Source organism: Amblyomma americanum, chromosome 4, assembly GCF_052857255.1.
Source record: "Amblyomma americanum isolate KBUSLIRL-KWMA chromosome 4, ASM5285725v1, whole genome shotgun sequence".
NCBI lineage: Eukaryota > Metazoa > Arthropoda > Arachnida > Ixodida > Ixodidae > Amblyomma > Amblyomma americanum.
In genome coordinates this window covers 173,887,975-173,906,244 of record NC_135500.1, presented here as the reverse complement: position 1 = coordinate 173,906,244, position 18,270 = coordinate 173,887,975, and the positions used below count along the sequence as shown (strand labels likewise).

The 18,270-nt window shown below is 48.6% G+C and overlaps 1 protein-coding gene across 6 annotated transcripts in view; it reads right to left on the bottom strand.

Annotated features, from left to right (window-relative positions):
* The window catches only part of LOC144128672 (dachshund homolog 1-like), a 222,953-nt gene that overhangs the window by 16,432 nt on the left and 188,251 nt on the right, over positions 1-18,270 (bottom strand). For all 6 annotated transcript variants that reach the window (XM_077662261.1, XM_077662259.1, XM_077662260.1 and 3 more), the window contains one exon: positions 5,779-5,988. In XM_077662261.1, coding sequence (XP_077518387.1) covers positions 5,779-5,988 — 210 coding nt within the window. The remainder of the gene's footprint in view (positions 1-5,778; positions 5,989-18,270) is intronic.

Below are 18,270 nucleotides of genomic sequence, written 5' to 3'. Positions count from 1 at the left end.
AGCAGAATCATCTTCGTTTTCTTTTGAAGGAAGCTCGCCCTCAGAACTGCCTCGGCAGTCTATTTTTCCCTACGTTCGTGAGCTCCGGCTTCGTGACGCAGCTCTGCGAAAACAGCAGACAATCCCCGCAATTTGTTTTCAAACGGCCAATACCTACAGCTGTGGCGCAAGGAAAACTTCAGACTACGGCTTTTTTTTTATTCCAAGTTATAAATTCGATTCTTTTTCTGAAGCAACCGTACTTACATTCACGCGAAAAGAAAAAGCAGAGGGCGTTAATGTACTAAAAAAATAAAAGCGACATAGGAAGTGCAGTACAACCCCCCCCTCCCCCCCCCCACACACACACACACACGCGCACGCGCACACGCACACGCACACGCACACGCACACACACACACACACACACACACACACACACACACACACACACACACACACACGCGCGCGCGCGCGCGCGCGCGCGCGCGCTTTTGTAGCAGGAAGCGCACAGAAAGTCCACACATTCCTGTATCTAACACAGTGAAAAGCACACCCTTTTTTCTTTTCACAAAAAAGCGACAAAGCTGTCTACTCTATAACATTATGTTGTTAGTTATGCACAGTTAGGGCAGTAAAAATAAGACTGAATAAAAATGCCTGAAAGTGTCGAGCTAAAATCGCTACATTTCTTACAAATCCTACATGCAAGTAGAGCCTGTAGATACAAACACAAGCGCACTCGTCGATGGATATCCGGAGAACCAAACTGTCGCAGCATGTGGTGCCATAAAGGGATTCTGAAACATTTACGCGGCTGTAAAAATACAGGAGATAAATGAAAGGTAAATAAAAAAAGAAAAGCCCGAAAGAGTACGAAGAAACGGAATATATAGAGAGAATGGAAGAAACGGGCAGAGGGGAAACGGGTGCAGCCACGGAACGAAGAGTTGTCACGACAGAAAAGAGCGGGAACAAAATGTGCTGCACCGCGGGCACAAAGGGAAGAGGATATCCCTTATTTAAACGAGCTCAATCCGTTCCGGGGAAGTGATCGGATCCCCATGCAAATGTCCCTCCGTCCCACTGGGCTGGATTCCACGAAACAAGATGTCGAAGCAGTCGTTGTCAAAGCCGCCGTCGCCTCGACATTTGCGGTTAGATGAAAAAAAAATAGAAAGAGGAAGAAGGAAGGGTGACAGACGTTGAATTGGAAATGAGACCAAAAAGAAAAAGTGGTTGGGAAGCAGAACTTATGCACGCAAAAAGCTAAAGCAAATTTTTTCTCGGTTCTTGTGGCAATTGCTGCGTGAAATAAACTTCCCAACAACTATTTGAAAGCTATCTACCATCGCATTGTACGTATACGGTAGGTTGAGTAAATTTGTTTAATTTTTAAATCGTCGTGGCATTGAACCCTTCTCTCTCTCTCTCTCTCTCTCTCTCTCTCTCTCTCTCTCTCTCTCTCTCTGTGTGTTCCTCTTTAAAAGAGTGGTGAGTGATAAAAGCAAAGTCTGGACAGTCTCAACGGTTGAAAGGCCGCGTTGCATACAACTGCTTATGCATATCTCAAAATACACCCTCTGCTCAGAAATTTCTTGCATCCATAGGGCTATCTTACTCATTTCTTACTTCTACTATTGGCATGTAGTCCTAAAATCAACATGAGAGGAATTATTTTTCAAATACTAAAGGCAGAAGTGATTCCGGAGCAGGAGAAGGTCAAGTATAGTGCGATCGAAAACAACTCTAAAGTTAGAGAAAATGTACAATAAACGTTGCGGCTTTGTTCTGCGTTCACTCTTTGGTGCTCTAGGGTATGCAACTACAGTCCGTATTTCAGCTACAGTCAGAAAAAGTCAACGCATATGCCAAATTTATATTTTCAATAGATATTAACATGCTCGAAGTAACGCGTACGCTAATATCGGTTTTGGTGCTGTATTACACTAAAGTATAGGGAGGTTCCCTTTATATAATGTAGTCTACATGAACTTCCAAGCACATTTCTGTCATCCCTTAGTAGAGAAAAGTGCCAGCAATATCACAGTGCAACTTACCACCTCGCGAACTGAATTTGCTGTTATAACTCACAGACCCAAAACCAGGGATCGACTTGCCTCGACAACGAACAACCATTCACCGAAGGCTCGGGCTAGAGGCAGTGCGCTAAACGATGCGAGCGATAAGTAAAGAGAAGGAGAAGAGACCCAAACGCTCGTAAGTAGAGAAGCAATGCTCAGCGACCCGGGCACATCACAAATTACCGCTTTCTTCCGAGTGAATGCGCCGAAAAACAGAGTCGCTTCGCGCATGCGTACTCCTGCTCCCTTCTAGACGCTAACGGCTTGCACACCAGTGGGGCTGAGGCAAAAGCATAACGAAAGCCCCTTTGCTTCCTTTAAAACGAAGTCGCGGAAACGGCGAGATAGAAAGAGGGAAAGAAAGCCGGAGCGCGAAAGATGCGGAGCAGTGAAACCGAAAGGAAACAGGAGCGGGGACGGCACGGAGGAACGCGGGCGTATTTTAATATCCCCTTAAGCATCTTGCTAATGGATCTTCGGAAACGAACAGCTGTTACACAAGCCCTTGCCCCCAACTCTTCCTTTCTCGCCCGTTTTCACCTTTTCCTCCGGCAACGCCTTCTCTTTCCCTGTACGGCCTATGACGACGGGAGGGCCTCGACGGAAACACGCGGACGTTTACGCTTTCGATGCCCTTGCTGTTTTTTTCTTTTTAATCTTTTTTCTTTCCATCTCTGCGTTCGTGAGAATGCGTTTTGATGCGCGCTCGAATGCGGCCCGTGCCAGAGGAGAGTGGCTTCCCCGCTCGGCTTAAGTGCGAACTGAAAAGACTCCTTTCGATCTGCACCGGGAAACTACGAAGCCAGTGATACTGTCTAGCTTTCGCCCTGCTATTTACTGCTCGAGGTTGGCGCTAAACAGTGAAGTCGAAGTTCCGTTCTTTTCTGTTCTTGCTCAAAATACGGGTAACTAGTAGCAGGTCTGCAACCTGCGGACTCTGAGTGCGCCCGAATTTCGCTAACGCCTAATTGCTGTCAGGAGTTTTAAGTGGTAGCTTAAGCTTAGTAGTTCAAATCGCCCCTCATTTAATAACAAAAATTTGTTATAAACAGAAGATGAAATTAAGTGGAAATTTTTCCATTCGTAAATTGCTTCAAACTTAAACGCTGGCGGCAATCTCTTCTGCCAAGAAAATAAAAATGAGGCGAAATGATGTTGCGAAGGGTCACAGCTGTTGAGGTTTCCGAGTATGCTATAAAAGGACCGCATAAAAGGTGATGAGGAAGAAATACAAGCAAAATACAGGTCTTGGAAGTGAAGGTTCGTGGTATATTTATGCAGACTAATGAAAAATATGCTCAGTGAGATCAGTATTTATGGCTTTGAACAAATCTAAGTGAAGCAAATTTGTTTTCGAAGTAGGTTAAATATATTCAGGCACAAAAAAAGAGGACACGAAACCAACACAGAAGGCAGTCTAAATGGTGAGTACTTCTAGAACTGAATTAAGGTTGTTCACTGTCAGAAGTAATAACTGAAAATTGGGGGGTATTTTTTTTTTCTGGGGAGCGGCAGAGGGATTCGTTACAACGTTAAACGTTTTCGATATTGGTAGAAAAAGTCGTAGGTTCCACATCACTGACTCTGTATACCAGTTACGAGCAAGACTGAGTACACATGGGCAATACTTAAGAATGTTCTACTTCCTGTTTTAGAACCTACTACAGCTAAGTGCTTACGTTACCTCCGTCGATTCGAAGAGAAAGTATCCCGTAGCGAGCATTAAAGAACAGGAGTCACGCTATTTACAACTAGCTGACCAAAAAAAGAATTCAGTTTTTCCTTACCCACTTCATCCGAAGCTGAAACGGTTTCATTATAAGTTTTTCTGAAGCGCGCGCTCACTTTCATTTTCTTCGTTTGCGTAATTGCAGACCTTGTTAGCGTTAAACAAAGAGCGGAATAGTGAAGTGCGTTGAAAATCTCACATGGACCCGACAGACGTCTCTTCTCTTCCGAAGCATAAAACCCGCCAACGCAAGGACGTGTCGAACCGGGCTCGCGCGACAGCAGGCATCGAGAGAACGCTTTCGCTTCCGTCTTGTGTAATTATTCTGGTACAGAATCCGTTGTACTAAATTCGCATAGGCGCTTTTTAATTGTGACGGTCTCGAGCACTTGTTAATTGGACACCACACGCCCACTACAGCGTGCGTTGGATGCGTACCTTCAATTCGCTTCCACTTCCATTTTTTAATGCAAGGGAAAAAAATGTGTCACCGGTTATAAAGTTTTTCCATTAGCTGGAGGGAAGTGACGTCTACAGACCGGAAAATTTCTACTGGTTGGAGGTAAGTGACGTCAACAGATTTTTAGTGACGTCACTTCCGGTAAAAGTATGAGCAGCTGCTAATGCTATCGCATTGCCAACACATAAGGTAATCAGGTGTCCCTGCGAAATTTTCACGTTCTTCACCCTGCTCCCTGCGGCACGCATCTGATGGCCGCTCAGAATAATGCAGCTAGGGTGCCTCTCCTCCCTTCTGAATCACTTTCTGCTCCTCTGAGCATTAATTGCATCTTTTTTCCCCATCTGCTCCATCATCACCAGCTTGCTCTCCACAACAGAAATTGGTCTCCTTAGTGGCACTTGGACTTCAGGGGAGGTAATTTTACGACGCGGCATGACGCCTAGATTTGTTAATACAACGTCACCTAACGCAAGTGTCCTAATAAAGCAGGACCTCCACACCAATCGCTGAAACCCACTGCTGCAAAATAAAATCGAAGAGCACAATACGAAACTCGGTTCAGTGCTCTTTCTCTCACGTCACTACAGAACCACGCCGCCTCGCCCGCCACACATCCACATCACAGCCAAACAACCTGCGGGTCATAGTTGTATTTCCTGATTTTCTTAAAGCATATTGTTCGAATGAAGGTGCGAGCGCTAGCTTTGCTCACGCTAGGGCATCTGGACAGAAATTGAACCGAGACGTTGAAAGGGTGCAGCGTATTTGCAGGTATCATTAGATCGTGCCTCGGCGTACTGCCATTGATTCATGTAGGTATTGTGAGTGGCGCCACAGGCCAGTCATTCGCATTAAAGATGACACAAGTGCTGAAACTCGCACTGGTTTGAGCTGATTATATATGATGTATTCCTTGTGCAATATAAGCTTGCTCACCAAGAGCACTACTTGCCTTATATCAGTCTTACTTTTTAGGGTTGCCTCATAATCATATGCAGCCAACCGGCTCCTATAGGCGAGAGAAAAAAACAAAGAAATCTCGAGGTCCTTGCAATTGCTGCTCAGTAAATACTATATTCGCGTTAATTTCGACTGAGCCGGATATAAAAAAGGACATTTTCTTGAACTAGAAGGCAGGCAGTTTAAAATAACATCACATGGGAGTTTCTAGTTGCAAAGCAATAACCATAACTCTTTGGTACTTTAGTTGCTAAACTTCTTAAGGGGCTCATATACTGAAATCCGGCGGTCTGATTGGACTAAAACAAGCAAACGAGTAGATTTTCATGTCGCTTTCGGCGATCGGACGAACTACGCAGTGCTGTTCGAAATCCGAACATAGTAGAAAAACGCAACATGCAGGGCACCCTCGATAGCTGACAGGTCAGCTCATAGGTGGCGAGACCTTTTGCTAACAGCTTCAAAGTGGCCGCAGAGAGAATAGCCCAGAAGCTGAAATGGAGTTCCCCAGATGGTACGATAAAAGCGCTGTGAGGTATAACGAGCTGTAGTGCGGAGCTCACCAGGCGGCGCTTGCTGCTGTTGCTGCTGCTGCGTCGTCTGCGCGTGCTGCGGCTGTGACTGCGACTGCGCGGGCGGTGACCGGTGGTCGGCGGCGGCGCTGTTGCGTAACACCTCTTCGTACTGCGAGCGCTTCTTCTGTTCCAGCTCCAGCTGGTCCTGGATGCGCCGCCGACACCGGCGTTCCTTCTTCAGCCGCTTCTGGTACAACACTAGCACGAGAGAGAGAGAGGGAGGAAAGGAAGGCTCGATTAGTTGGTTGCAAGCAAAATGAACAGGTCGTTTCTGTACTCTTGCCAACTCACTCTCTTCTATTCACTCAGTCCCCCACTTGCCAATTCGCTCCTATTCACTCAGACACCCATTTGCCAACTTGCTCGATCGTATTCACTCAGTCACCCACTTGCCAACTCATGCTCCTATTCACTCAGTCACCCACTTGCCAACTCGCTCGCTCCTATTCACTCAGTCACCCACTTTCCAACTCACTCACTCCTATTCACTCAGTCACTCACTTGCCAACTCACTCGCTCCTATTCACTGTCACTCACTTTCCAATTCACTCGCTCCTATTCACTCAGTCACCCACTTGTCAACTCACTCGCCCCTATTCACTCAGTCACCCACATGCCGACTCACTGGCTCCTATTCACTCAGTCACCCACTTGCCAGCTCACTCGCTCCTATTCACTCAGTCACCCACTTGCCAACTGGCTCGCTCCTATTCACTCAGTCACCCACTTGCCAACTGGCTCGCTCCTATTCACTCAGTCACCCACTTTCCAACTCACTCGCTACTATTCACTCAGTCACCCACTTGCCAGCTCACTCGCTGCTATTCACTCAGTCACTCACTTGCCAACTTACTCGCTCCTATTCACAGTCACTCACTTTCCAACTCACTCGCTCCTGTTCACTCAGTCACCCACTTGTCAACTCACTCGCCCCAATTCACTCAGTCACCCACATGCCGACTCACTGGCTCCTATTCACTCAGTCACCCACATACCGACTCACTGGCTCCTATTCACTCAGTCACCCACTTGCCAGCTCACTCGCTCCTATTCACTCAGTCACCCACTTGCCAACTCGCTCGCTCCTATTCACTCAGTCACCCACTTTCCAACTCACTCGCTCCTATTCACTCAGTCACCCACTTGCCGACTCACTCGCTCCTTTCACTCAGTCACCCACTTTCCAACTCACTCGCTCCTATTCACTCAGTCACCCACTTGCCAGCTCACTCGCTGCTATTCACTCAGTCACCCGCTTGCCAACTCGCTCTCATTCACTCAATCACCCACTTTCCCACTCGCTATCATTCACTCAGTCACCCACTTGCCAACTCGCTCTCATTCACTCAGTCACCCACTCATTCATTCACTCAGTCACCCACTCATTCACTCGTCACCCACTCATTCAGTCACTCGCTGTCACTCACTCAGTCACTGACTCACTCACTCGCTCACTAAAATAAACAAACTTCCCCTCCAGGCAACCATTCCTCTATTCACCTTGTGCCCATGCCACGCGGACAAATTTAATGCCATGAAGTGCTTGCTGCCTCAAGTTTTATGGTCATTCGCGCTGTGCCACGTACAAAAAAAAATTTAATGACGTTATCCATTCTGCCATTCGCGACCTACTGAGCTCGCCACAACTCATTCGCCCGAGCAATGCGCACTCTCGTTCACACTTCACGCACTGAAAAGCATGAAACTTCGTTTGGAACAACCTCCTAGTATCAAGCATCAAATGGTTTGTTTATAACTTTCAGTGAGATGAGGCACCTCTGCAGCAGTTTCGATACGAATAGCGCCATTTTTACTGGCACTTCTCACAGGTACTTTCGGTTTGTGCGCTGACACGCTAGCTTATGGCTACTTTTTCGAACTGCCAACCAAGAACAGCGTCATTTCCTGCAAAATAACTTTCGTTGTACATTTGTGCAACATTGCCGAGATTTCATACTTACTATTGCCACTGTTCATAATCAGGCAAAAGCTTTTACTGCCTTGAAGGTGTTATCGTGATCTGAAAACAATGGCATTAACAAACTGAAGGTCTAACCACTTACTGTCATTTCTTTTGTACGTGTGACACGGGCATTATTTGCCTCCTTGTTAAAGTTGAATTCCGAGATCGTATCTTTCTAACCATACTTAGAGCGACTTGAGCGCTCCACTAAACTAAATTTTCCACACATACCCCGCGCGCAAGCGAGTGTATTCCACTTGCACCATCCGCACAGTCTCTATAATAAGGCGGACTCTAGTTTAAGTTTGCCCCTCGTTTCAAAGCGTAAAACGTGCGACTGTTGGACATCGTTTCTGGCTCTTCTAACAGGCCAGGAGTGAAGATTTTGCGCAACAAAAAAAAAATACGTGAAGGCGGCACCTTGGCTTTTACGTTACTTGGTCGCCGCCTTCGTTAAGGGGAGAAGCGCGCCGCTCGGCAAGGCGATCATTACGCCCGACGGTCACGTCCGCAGAGCAAGCCGTCCCGCTTCGGCCGTCGTTCGAGGCTTTGGCGAGATTAATAACGAACTTGCGCAGCTTCCCCGCACAGTCGCGAAGCCATGGTAAAAAGCGCCCTTGTGGGCACCAGAGGAAAAAAAAACCTCGTTATGTGCGGTTTCTGAGCGATTGAGGTAACGCCCTCATGCAAGGCATTAGCGAAGCAAAAGAGGTGGAAACTAAAATTCTGCGCTGCTACTTGCCGACCACGCTTTCCAACGAATGACGGTGCGAACTAAGAAAAGATAACGGTCGTTTCACAGTGTTCGCCAACTCGACGGCTAAAGGAAGGGTGTGGGCATAAGGCGTACGTCAACAGCCCCATTGCTGTCATCAGTTTCCCAGCCTCTAGTCTTCTTCGTCACGGATGTTTACAGCTAGCTGCCATAGTTAAGAGGGAAAAAGGAATGACAATGCAGGCAGACAGATGGCAGCAGCATTAGCTGCTCGTGTTAAGAAAGCGCGCTGACGGCTTGCATATATGGAGGTTGCGGAGCACGTGCACGTCCTTCGGAACTTTCACTAGTGTTGGTGCTAACTTCAGGTCTTGCCGGGCTGTACAAAGCTTAATGAATGAAGCTTAGGCTTCTTAGAGTGGCGCGCGTTCGGTGCATTGTTACTAATGGCTTTTGGTCCTCATGACGAAATGAAAACACGGTTAAGAAACTCTCAAGACTTTGCGCCCACCTCTGGAGGAGAGAAGTGGCAGCGGTAGCTGTACAATCCTCCGAACCTCCTCCTGTCTTCAAACCTCACATGAATCCTGCGACGTCATCCGAAGCCGACGTTGTTGACACCGAGGGAGGTCCCCTTTGGTTGCCGTTGTATAAAGGTTTTGCCTCTGCAGTGCAACTCCAACCAACATCGCTAAGCTTTTCCTTCAAATATTACCGCTATCACTGCGAATACATACTGCCTACTTGTCACAAGACCTGCATATCTCATTATGGTTAACAGGACACAAGACAGGTCACACTAATCGGGCCGTATTTGGACGTGCAAGCAAAAAGCAAGCGTTTCCTCCACGTGAAAGTAACAGTCATACACAAGCTAGACAAACTTCGGAACCGAAAACTTCAGAGCTCGCTTTCTAAAGGACCTGGAAAGGAACTGGACAAACAGTCGTCCGTTCCTGTATACGTGCAGACACACAAGATCTAGAGTGCTGCATGTATCCGGCACGACGCAGAAAGGCTGCTTCAAGGACTACTCGCGATATCCAGGCAGAGGTCTCTTCACTATGCAGTCCGCCGCAAAGAAAACGCTTCGCAATGGGCATAGAAAGGGGAGCACGAATAAGAAAACTCGACACGACCCGAGGCGTGCTCTATCATTCGCTTCCATTCTCGCGCCGTTTCTCTTCTGCGACCGATTCGCCTTCTTTCTTTTCCCCTCTGTCATTCTCTCCTTCGTCCCGCTCGCGGCAACAACGGCAAGCCGTATGACAGCGATCTCAGCTACAAGAAGAGAAAGAATAATACGGAGAAAGCGCATCGAAGCCAGCAACGCTTGCAAGGCCCCCGCAACCAAACCCCGGTTCGCAACAAGGAGAGACACTTTGAGAGAGTGCGTCGCTAAACAACCGAACGCGAACAGGGTTCGACGATGAGAGGAGAAGAGGCTTCGAGACCGATTCGACACTGTGTCCGGAGAAGTCGCAGCAGCATTAGCATACGGGCAGCGCAGTCCCTCTTCTGAAGCGCGTGAGGAGCAAGGACGCCGCCACGGTGTGCGTCTGTTGTCGGTGCGAGGGCCGTTCCGGTGCGTGTACGGAGGAGGGTGCGGAAAAGAGGCCTAGCTGCGCCTCGCAACGCTCACACGCTACTGTGGAGGGATAGGGAGAGTACGCAGCAAAGAGAGTCTGTATCCTTGGGGATGGGAGAGAGGGGGTGAAACGAGGGAGAGGGGGGACGCGTTTCCAATGCGGCCATTGAGGCCTCGCGACTGCTCCATCAACGTCAGCCACTTGGCCGGCGACTTGTCGAGCCCATCTGTTCGCCTTTTTCTTCCCGGCCGCTGACGCGGCGGTGTGTAAGCCAGCATGGCAATGCGCGATTTCGCGCGCGTGCGCGAGCTTCTCTTTGCCGTTTTGGCGCAAATTGCAGTGCTCGTGCTCAGCACTGGCGGAGGCATCTAGTGCAAAACGCCTGAATGAATGCAACGAGGAGTCGAAGTCTTTTCCACGTGACGACCGCGTGTGGTTAGGGTAGCTGATGCAGATTTGAGGACGAAAAAACTGCGCTTTGAATCGAAAAAACCACGTGACACAGCGCCCTCTGTCGCATGCCTTTTCTTGCGTCAACGCGCTGTTTTCTCGACACCTTGCCCGCGTGCTTACGAGTGTAGTCTGCAGCAAACGGAAGATAGTTCTGCTCGCAACATAAGTCCGTTGACGCTTGCCATTCTGAAGGTCCAAGGCGCACTATTTTCTGTCTCTCTGCTAGCGTTTCTGAGTCACATTAGTGCGACAACATACTAATCGCCCATATTTCAAATGCAAAAGACACCGGCGCGTTTAGATCCCGTAGTCCGTTTCGTTTATTTTGGCCGAACTGGTACAATGTGCCCTAATTTGGAGAACGCTTAGAGAGAGAAAAAAATATCCGCACTGAAGTAATACCGCAAACCATGACGCTACCTTCCAAACAGCGTGCTAGAGATACGTTGCACGACGCGAGGCAGCTTCTCCGTGGTTCCGGAAGTTTTCCGCAATGGTCGAGGCTCTCACACTTGCAAAATAAGGAGATTGTATGTAACCAATGCTGCTTTTCGTGCCTGCCATGAAGGAGCCGTTCACAGGTGTCTCTCTTTTATGTCTAGTTGCGTCCTATCCCGCCACGCGGGTCACATAACGATGCAAAGGACGCAGGATGAAGAAACATTTCCCCAAGTCACTTTGGCCCCGCAACTTATTATTAACACATATTAACAACGAACAGAATTTGAATAATAGATTACACCGCTTCTCCCTTCGCCTATTGAGCGAAGTGCGCCGTGAGAGAACAAAAAATTAAAGAAAATGTGAACAGCGTTGAATGTATGTATCACCAAAAATCTAAAGCTCTATTTGGCCATGCCACTTCCCACGTCCCCTTCCTAGGCACTGGCAAGTCCTCCATGGCTACGCCGAACAGGTTCACGAAGAGAAGCACCGAAGCACAAATATGCAGGCGCCGAACAGAGTGTGCGCCAGTCGGCGCATACGCGCGTGTACGCGCGCGCGCTCAGAACGGCAGCCAAAGAAAGTTGCTCCAATCCAAGGGTGACACCGAGGGGACACGTTTCGGGCGACGGAGGGAGAAAAAGGAAGCAAAAAGGCCATAGAGAGCAGCAGCAGTGCGGTCCAGCAAACGCGGCGCGCAGAGCAAACGCGGCTGACTGCGAACAATGCGGCCCGTCGTTGCACGGCCCAACCGAGATTAAAAGAGCACCCGAATCCGACTTGGAACGAGCACTGACTTTGACGGATTGGCCCATATCGCCCTCGATGACGTCATGGCGCTCGGGAAGCTTGATCCATCACAAGCCCAATGACGGATCGATTTGGACCGACGCGCTTTTTTCTCTTTCCCTCTCCATTCCTCGTTCCCCCCCCCCCCCCCCCCCACCCCCCGGTCTCTCCCTAGAACGTAGTGGTTCTCTCTCCTTTCTGCACGGCCTCCCTGGCGTGCGTTCGTCCACCCAGTTGCGGAGACACCATAAAAAAGTCCGGTTTTAGCGCCTCATACAAAACAGAGTGGTTCCCGAGAGCACGACAGAGCGAGCGAGCACAGGCGAGCTTGGGGCACTAACCGCCTCATCGCCTTCTCTTCCCTTTCTCTCTTTCTCCCTCTCCACCGAGGATCAAAGTGGTGAGTTCAACACGAGAACTGGCTGAGAACGTGGGATATCGCGCAGAGTCGGATGGAACGCGAACGCAGTCAAAGAAACCACGGGAGAGAGAGAGAGAGAGAGAGAGAAGTTGGGGAAAAAGAAGCCTGACTGATATGATTAACTCGTATTATGAATTTCAAAGGAACTCGGTCTGATTAGAGGGAGCCGTGTTTTATTATGGGGGCTTGATGGAACACCTCGGGCTCCCAAAGCCGGGGACGCCGATCCGTCTCGTTCCCCAAAGTTTTCGCTTGCAGCGCGCCGTGCGTCGATCTCTCGTTATTGTCATTGTGATGATGACTCGAACCTTCGAGGAGGCTGAACGATCACGGCGAGCCGAGGACTTCGTTCTCTTTACATTTTTTGTACTTCTTGCTTCCTCCAGAGCGAGGTTTCGCTCAAAGCAAACATCGTTTCGTGAAAGGCGAACGACAGAAAGGGAGGTTGGAGCGAGCCAACAACGCGACAGAGTAACCGTCGTCTTTGAAGAAGTCTTGCTGTTGACACAGTTCAATGACCGCGTTGCAAAGAGCAGCGATGCCTACCCGGCAGTGACGTGAAAGTATTAAAGTACCTACATATATACTGGGTATGCGCGCGCTAAACGTAGCGGTATTACGAAATGTACTTGTATTAAAGGGAGCTCTATAATTCTGTGCTAGTTGATTGGGCACAAACAATACAAGACCAAGCGAGACGGGGCACACAGCGGGATTCATGGAATGACGTAGTTTGTGCGTGTTTGTGCGATATGCGAAGTATTCGCAAATGAAAGGAAACTGTACATAATTGGATGCTAATTCCGCGCTCCACTTTCTGCATGGTCTCCATTGCCTCGGATAGGCAGCTCAGCATAATTTGCAGTTCCCACTAGCCAAACTGTGTATACTACGTCAATGTAAGACGCTTATACTTTTACCGAAGTATGCCGAGGAACTTTGTTATCATGACATATCAATGATCAGCGTGTGCCATTCTCTTTACATCGGCAACAAAAAATCAAGCTTCAAGGAAAAAGCAAGATAAAATCACAAAAAGTAAACAATAAAGCGATGAAAAAAAAAAGACCTTTTGACAGCAAGTCGTATGAACACGAAGAAAAACACATTTTCGGATATACATGCAAGATATCATCAGTAGCATTTGCTAACAATGCCAGCTGCTTCATAATACGAAACAAAAATTACTGAAACTACGAACGAATGTCTCGTTTCTTGGGGTCCCGTTTTTGTTCAGAACGTTTCTCACGTAAGTGACATATTTTCTGTGTACACGAAAAGGTGTGCCGGCTACTTGTGTGAATCAGAAGCAGCGAGAAGTTAAGCTGAAAGATAATGACAATGAAACATGACGGCCCCATCGATAGCACTTGCACACAAATACTAGATTTTTCAAGTTATTTCAGGATCAAGTGAAGTGACTTTTCGTGGGCGTTGATCATGTTGCGCATTGCTTCTGTTTTTGGGTGCATTCGGCTGCGTCGATATCTCTTTTTTTCCTGTGCGTACGTGCCTTTTGTCTTGTTAGTTTCGTTATACATATTGACTTTGTCATCAAGGATCGACATCATGTGGCACATGATGAAGGGGATCCATTTTTATCATCGAGAATCGACGATCACGTTGTACGTGATGAGGGGGGCCCCACTAAAAGCTGCTCACTGACAGCTTGACAAAACCCCGTACATCCCCATTTTGTCAAAGACACTCTGGCATCGACACTGCTATGCGCAGAGCAAAATCTCTTCCTTACAGCCACGAGGCATACTTCGAAGGCATCTGGACTGTCGTTCGGAGACAGCGACTCGCAGAGTTAAAACAGACAAGAGAACGCAGGAACTGATACGCGCGAAGTCAAGACTCAGTCGTAACAAGCGCTCGAGAGTCGAGACGACTTCCAGAGGGACGGAAAGAGGGCAAGAAGTGAGCGAAAGCGGCGCACAACTCCTCGCTGCCACTCAAAGCCATATACTTGCAGCTGGTGATTTACAGCCCGCCGCGCGCACGCTCCCAAAACTAGGGCCCACGGAGGCCACGATTCGAAAGCGGCTGGTGAGCTACGACCGGGCGAATGATTTGCTGTTTGTCACTGTCACCTCGGGGCCAGCGGTCGCGTAAACACACGCTGACGTCAGTACGTCAGCGACTGCCAGGCCTCGCGACGCGTTTCGCTTTGCGTTTCGAACCCGGGGACACACACACGCTGGCGCGCGCGCAGCCTGACACAAAGTGTTCGCGGTCATGCACAGTGCTCCGCGATGTTATGCTTTCTCTCATCTATATACTGGCGAACTCGGCGGCGGCTTCGGATTTCCCGCCGCGGGACTGCTGTGTCGACGACGCATAAGAGACAAAATTTATGGGTTCTGTGGCGTTCGGCGGCTTTTGCGCGCCGAGCCCACGGCCAAACACGCATCATGTCATTCGTTCGGAAAGCTTTCGTTCCCATGCGAACGGACGGCCGGTCCCCGAAGCGCACGCTACCCGAACGTCACTGTAGAGGTACACACGGCATTAGTTTTCCGCTTGGATGTATGCGGTGCACATCAAATATTGGCGGCGTAAACACAATGTAAGGACATACACCAACGTTGGCGTAATTTGGTACGGGAGACGAGCCTCTGTCAGGTTCTATTTGCGGCATGCATCTCGTATGCCGGCGTGGCAAATGGTAATGGATTTTCTCGAAATCTCCGCCTAATATGACAGCAACCAGTGACCTTTTTTGACGGTAGCAGTGCAACGTTACGTAAACGCCAGCTTGTTCGAAACGACCGGGTTACATTATCCGGACCTGTACAGTTTCTTCGTGACAGTCATTTCACTTCAGCAGTATCAAAGAGGCCCGCCAAGCCTTGCGGCATTCTCCTCGTTTACATTTGCTGTCTTGGTTGCCAAGGGAAGTAAAATGCAACGTATAGCGACAATATAATAAATTAAAGAAACCCAGGAGGTCAAAATTATTTCAAAGGCCTCCACAACGGCGCCCATGAGTGATTTTAGTACGTTCAGTTGTATTTGTGATACCAAGAAAATATGGTAAAATAAAGGCACAAAAGCAAAATTTAGGACCTGATTGAAGTTGCGAATTGCACTGCTCCTGTTTCCGAATTTTCCGAAGCCTCTGAACTAATAACGCGACTGCAGCGACACCTTTTCGCGAAGGGCAGAAATAAAAATAAAGGGAGGTGGGGAGATGGGTGAAATGAGACAAAACTGCTTGACTCTAGATCAATATTCGCATCAACGAGGCAGTTCCCAAGGCTTGCGATAGATGGCGCGCTCCATCAAACGATGGAAATTCTTCTTTTACTGCTGCAGTTAACACAGAGAACGCAATTGCATCTATTACACAAAATAATAATCAGTTTTTTTTTACCAATTTTATGAGCAACGCGCTGATATTTAGCCAGCAATGTGCAGGAAAACCTTACCTACTCGACTGCAGACGTTACGCGCGGAATGCGTTTCTGTACGCAGTTGTGTTAAGAAGGAAATATCCCTTTCGGCGGCTATTAGGAAAAGAGAAATGCTTAGACTCATGCACAATCGATTAGGCTTTAACAGTTGTGACAATAAGCCCTACCTCCCACACACTGTAGCTTCTCGGGTTGCACTGTTTGGGTGGTTCATGGAGACCACTTCAGCAGGAGATTAGACAGAAGATCTCAACACAAATACGTCCTCGGTTCCAAAGCAGGTGAGCTCCTCACGCAACTTCCTTCCAACCAGTCCAATGGTGAGTGCGAGCACAGCTTCCAATTAATTTACAAGTTTGGCGCCTTGAAACGTGAACTCCTCACACAGGATGACGGATTGTCCTTCAAGATTCATGGAAATGAAATGCTTTGCGTGCCCATCAGAGTACTTTATAGTGGCTCTATCATTTGGTATTGAAGAACTATAAATCAGATACTTCAAAAGCTCTCGCACGTAAGTGATGCTGCTAGAGTCGATTCAAAGCCGTTGTTTGAGACCTTGCTCTTATCTTCACTATGCCGTCTCCTATTGTGTCGTTTCAGCTTTCGGTAGCTGAAACTGCTCAGACACAGCGTTAAAAATTCGACAATGTATAAGCCTGTTTTCCGGCAGCCCGTTTCAAAACTATCTACCAAGCTGCGAGAAAAACAAACAGAAAAAGTCATGCATTTGTTCTCGCCACTGGCTAACACAGCCACGTCAACGCCATTTACTGCCATGACCTGGAAAGCAGTGATTAGGGCTGGACACGCGAACGCTGCCCGCCGGTGCCACAAAATGGCAATTAACGAGGAATCGCAATCGCCGTCGTCCGCCGTGGGTGGGCGGGGCAAAGCTATCTGCAAAGCAGTGCATGCCGCGCACGCAGACTTTTTATAAACGACTGTTTGCCATTGAGCAGCGCTGCGGACAACGGAGCCGATCTCGCCGGATGGACCGATAAGGAGTTACGCGGGAGAGCGCACACAGCTCCCCGATCGGGACGTTATTTATGCCTCATTACGAGCAACTAGATAGGCCGTATTTTCCGAGTTACAAGCCGATGCCGATTGTTGTTGTGAGAGGCACACGAGATATTGAGTTTTTGCAAGAAGGGTTGGGGGGGGGGGGGGGAGTTGTGCTTTTTCTCCCAAGAGAGAACAAGAGACGAATCCTGAACGTCCCATTGAACAATAACAATGCGAAAGCACACATACTCTCACCAACACCGATCAAGAATCTTGTCACCGTACGTACGTTCACCGCTCACTGTATGTGCGTACGAACTTGTGCCGTTGCCAAGCAACCCGAGTTACTACCCGAGCTTACCCGAATAACTCGGGTAAGTTCGGGTAAGCTCTGAGGAGCGTCGCGCCAGCTGCCCGAGAGGAGCAACGTGAGTCGCACAATACCTTCGGGTAGCTGTGACAGGAACAGCCACCTGCCAGTGCAGTGGCGCATCGCTCAACCGCTGCGTCACTGCGCTGGTAGTGGTAGGAGGACTCGGCACTATCTATTAATTTTAGGTACAGAATCACCAATTCCGCATACATGGGCATTCACCCACTGAAGATATCGCGTTGTACCCTTAAGGCGGAGCTTATGTGTCCCCTCAAATTGAAGAATGACCACCTGCTTCCGCACGTGTACTCGGTTGAACTACATTCCCCTATCAGCTTTATTTTTATCATTCTTTATCGAAGGAAACACATTAAAACATCCAGTTGGAGATCCATAAGCGCATGTTAATGCCAAATCAAGATATACAACACTTGCAGTGCTGTAACAGTAAAGTCGCGCTTGATTGCAACCTCATCTTAGCACGAGTAATCGTAGTAGCAAATAATTTATTATTCTTGTAGTACTAAGCGTTTTCCACAATCAGGCTCTGTTTAGCGCGCATCACAAAACACGTTTACAAGCGAGACCGAGTCCCTGCCCTCTGTTGTTGACCCTGAGATGGTGGTGGTAGCAGTTTAGGCTACGAAGAAACTTTATTAGTCAAATCGTCCCGTTCTAAATCCGTGTTCACGCGCCAATGCTCTTCTTTCTAAAGAAAAGAAAAAGACTGGTAAAGCGCAAGCAAGGTGGAGAGCGCCTGTTGGTTTTCGTGGCAGATGGCCGATGATGCGATCGGCGAAACTCATATCTGCGTGTATCGCGTGCGCATCAGAAAGCGCATTACCAGAGTGAAGGGAAGAAAGCAAAAATCGGAAACCAGTACTAAGCACGGCCTACGCCCGGTGCTCGTGTGGGGATTCAGGGTCACAGACAAAAACGAAAACCTAGAATTTAAAAAAAAAAGACATCAACATAAGGAGCTGAATATGAGATGGAGCGCATACGTATATCCGCGCCAAATCTGTATCGTGCGCTTCGCAGGCGCGCGGGACAACCGCCATAATCGCGCGCATTTTCCGTGCGATCGCCCGCCGCCCGAGAGCGTAGTGTGGCGCGGTGCTTGCGGCGAATCGTCCCGACACATGGTGCCCCGCAAACCGCGGGCGGCCAACCATGATTTCCATGCGAATAAGTTTTCTCCCCTCCCCCTCTTCACACCACCCGTGCCTCCTCCTCTCTTTCCCTACTCCCGCTTCCAATCCGGTGCTCTCCCTGGCTTGTTCTTCCCCGGCTTTACGCGGTATAA